Below are 3,953 nucleotides of genomic sequence, written 5' to 3'. Positions count from 1 at the left end.
AAGCCCCCCAGATTTACAAAAAATCCGCGTCTCCCCCGCCGGAGACATTTATTTATTTCTCCTCTTTTATGAAATAACCTGGTGAAGCAGCCGAGAGCAACCCGCCTGCCCGGGGCCCGGAAACAGATCGAAGAAGGAACCAAGAGACCGAGGCCTTCCCGCTGCCCGGACCCGCCACCGCCACCATCGCTCCCGCCGGCAGCGGGCAGCCAACGGAAGCGGATAGACTGCGTTCGGCAACCGTAGAGTAGTTTTCGATTCCGGTGGCTTTTTGTCCCTCTGCGCTTGCCCCCACCCCCATTACCCCCGGCTCTGGTCCTGGGCCCTGGCACTTGCTCTCCTCCTCTCACGGAAAGGTCGTGGCCTGTGGCTCTGTGGTCAGCCGTGCCGAGATGAACCCCAGCGCCCGCAGCTACCTCATGGCCTCGCTCTACGTGGGGGACCTCCACCCAGACGTGACTGAAACGATGCTCTACGACAAGTTCAGCCCGGTCGGGCCCATCTTCTCCATCCGGGTCTGCAGGGACATGGTCACTGGCCGCTCCTTGGGCTACGCGTATGTGAACTTCCAGCAGCCGTTGGACGCGGATCGTGCTTTGAATACCATGAATTTTGATGTTATAAAGGGCAAGCCAGTACGCATCATGTGGTCTCACCGTGATCCATCACTTCGCAAAAGTGGAGTGGGCAACATATTCATTAAAAATCTGGACAAATCCATTGATAGTAAAGCACTGTATGATACATTTTCTACTTTTGGTAACATCCTCTCATGTAAGTTGGTTTGTGATGAAAATGGTTCCAAGGGCTATGGATTTATACACTTTGAGACACAAGAAGCAGCTGAAAGTGCTATTGAAAAAATGAATGGAATGCTCCTAAATGATCGCAAAGTATTTGTTGGACCATTTAAGTCTCGTAAACAACGAGAAGCTGAATTTGAAGCTAGGGCAAAAGAGTTCACCAATGTTTACGTCAAGAATTTTGGAGAAGATATGGACAACGAGTGCCTTAAGGGTCTCTTTAGCAAGTTTGGGCCTGTCTTAAGTGTGAAAGTGATGACTGATGGAAGTGGAAAATCCAAAGGATTTGGATTTGTAAATTTTAAAAGGCATGAAAATGCACAGAAAGCTGTGGATGAGATGAACGGAAAGGAGCTCAATGGAAAACAAATTTATGTTGCTCGAGCTCAGCAAAAGGGGGAACGGCAGACAGAACTTAAGCGCAAATTTGAACAGATGAAGCGTGACAAGATCACCAGATATCAGGGTGTTAATCTTTATGTGAAAAATCTTGATGATAGTATCGATGATGAACGTCTCCGCAAAGAGTTTTCTCCGTTTGGCAAGATCACTAGTGCAAAGGTTATGATGGAGGGTGGTCGCAGCAAAGGGTTTGGTTTTGTATGTTTCTCCTCCCCAGAAGAAGCCACTAAAGCAGTTACAAAAATGAAAGGTAGAATTCTGGCCACAAAGCCATTGTATGTAGCTTTAGCTCAGTGCAAAGAAGAGCGCCAGGCTCACCTCACTAACAAGTATATGCAGAGAATGGCAAGTGTACGAGCTGTACCCAACCCTGTGATCCACCCCTACCAGCCAGCACCTCCTTCAGGTTATTTCATGGCAGTTTTCCCACAGACTCAGAACCGTGCTGCATACTACGTTCCTAGCCAAATTGTTCAACTAAGACCAAATCCTTGCTGGATTGCTCAGGGTGGCAGACCTCATCCATTCCAAAATATGCCCAGTGCTACCCATCCAGCTGCTCCTAGACTACCATTTAGCACTATGGCACCAGCTTTTTCACAGATTCCTCGAGTCATGTCAACACAACGTGTTGCTAACACATCAACGCAGAGGATGGGCCCATGTCCTGCAGCTGCAGCTGCTGCAGCTACTCCTGCTGTTCACACCTTTCCACGGCATACGTATGCTGCAAGAGTTCGCAATCCTCAGCAACGTCTTCATGCACAGCCACAAGTTACAATGCAACAACCTACTGTTCATGTACAAGGTCAGGAAACTTTGACTGCTTCCATGTTGGCATCTCCCGCTCCTCAAGAGCAAAAGTAAATGTTGGGTGAACGGCTGTTTCCTCTTATTCAAGCCATGCACCCTACTCTTGCTGGTAAATTCCCTGGCATGTTGTTGGAGATGGATAATTCAGAACTTCTTCATATGCTCGAATCTCCAGAGTCACTCCGTTCTAAGGTTGATGAAACTGTAGCTGTACTACAAGCCCACCAAGCTAAAGAGGCTGCCCAGAAAGCAGTTAACTGTGCCACCAGTGTTGCAATTGTTTAAAGTTGATCAGGGACCATGAAAAGAAACTTGTGCTTCATCGAAGAAAAACATCTAAACATCAAAAAATTTAAATGTTATGGAAAAAAATTGCAAAATATAAAATAGAAAAAGGAAAGAAAACTTTGAACCTTATGTATCAAGCTAGTGCCAGGTCTAGCAAACATGATGCTAGTCCTGGATTACTTATTGATTTTAAAACAAAACAAAACAAAATCACAAACAAAGTAAAATACAAAAACAAATTAATGTTTTATAGACCTTGGGAAAAAGAATTTTCAGCAAAGTACAAAAATTTAAAGCATTTCTTTCTTTAATTTTGTAATTCTTTACTGTGGAATAGCTCAAAATGTCAGTTCCATTTTAAGTAACAAAATTGAAAACTGAGCAAGGAAACGTAATTTGTATTATTAGTTCTTACTTTAATAAAAATTTCTTAAACAGTGGAAACAAACAAACAAAAAAACCCAAACCTACCAAGTAGAGTTCCAGACGCTCAAAACATTCTTTTGTTTTTACCCTGAGGTATATAGGCACAATTCTTATCAAAGAGTTACTTTTTCCCCACCGTCAGTCAATGTGGTTATGCTATTTATTTATTTTTTGGTTTGTATGAACCTTTGATTTTCTTTTCCCTCCCTGTCTTTTTGATTATATGTCTATTTTTGAGTATGTGAACATATGTAATACTAAAGTCAAAATAATACAAAAAGTACTCAGAAAAGTGTCACTCTTCATTCCTTATTATTTGTTCTTACCTCCCCTATCTTTCCATCCTATTTGCATTCATCCCAGCACGTTTTGAACTTCATTAGTTTCTGATTTATTTGACTGTGCTTCTTTTTACACAAATGAGCCTTCTCCTTTCTCATTTCACCTTTTAACTTCTTTCTTGCATAAAAGTTTCATTAACATAGGCACTGTTTTGCTTTTTGTTGTTTCACTTAATATTTTTAAAAACTCTATATCAATTTAAAATAATGTTTTTATTTTTCCTTTTCTACAGTTTCAGAATACACCATTGCATGTATGCACCACAGCTTATTAGAACATTCACTTATGGAAGAATATTTAGTTTTGTTCCCAATATGCTGCAATTTCAGACAGCACTGCAATAAATAATTTTACACATGTAGATTTTAATATTATTGGACATGCATCCTTTGGATAAATTCTGAGAAGTAACATTGATGAATCAAATGGAAAATAAAGTCTTAGTGATTTTTTAAAAATTTATTTGTGGTTTTGTTTGTTTTTTAAATTCTAAGATAGCTCCAAATTATCTTCCAAAAAGATAATAAAAATTTGTTTTCAACTGAAAAATGATGAGAGTTTTCTCACAGGCACACCAAAGTTTTATAAAGTTGATATTTAAGAACTGGTATCTCATAAAGTTTGTTTTATTTTCACTTTTTCTGAGTTTGGCTTAACATTCTTTGCCTGGGTTTAGGGGTTGTATTTTACATACATTTTTAATTATGCTTTCTACTGAATTTTAACCTTTTTCTTTATTTAAATAAAATGTTTTATCTATTAAGTTTATTCAGCATTTAATCTACAACATATGTTGTGAATATTTTCTCTATTTTTATCAGTTGCTTTTTGACTTTGTTTATTGTCCATCTTGGCCATTCAAAAGTTTTCTTTTTTAAT

At 39.9% G+C, this 3,953-nt stretch overlaps 1 protein-coding gene across 1 annotated transcript; it reads left to right on the top strand.

Annotated features, from left to right (window-relative positions):
• The first annotated feature begins 392 nt into the window (after window positions 1-392).
• On the top strand, window positions 393-2,535 carry LOC108296834 (polyadenylate-binding protein 1-like). Its single transcript, XM_037735184.1, has one exon. It carries the CDS (start codon window positions 393-395, stop codon window positions 2,070-2,072), a length of 1,680 nt encoding a protein of 559 aa, XP_037591112.1. The 3' UTR covers window positions 2,073-2,535.
• Window positions 2,536-3,953: the final 1,418 nt, after the last annotated feature.

This window comes from Cebus imitator, unplaced genomic scaffold, assembly GCF_001604975.1.
Source record: "Cebus imitator isolate Cc_AM_T3 unplaced genomic scaffold, Cebus_imitator-1.0 Scaffold743, whole genome shotgun sequence".
Taxonomy (NCBI): domain Eukaryota; kingdom Metazoa; phylum Chordata; class Mammalia; order Primates; family Cebidae; genus Cebus; species Cebus imitator.
Note: the sequence above shows the minus strand (reverse complement) of the source record. Positions and strands in the feature narration are given on the sequence as shown.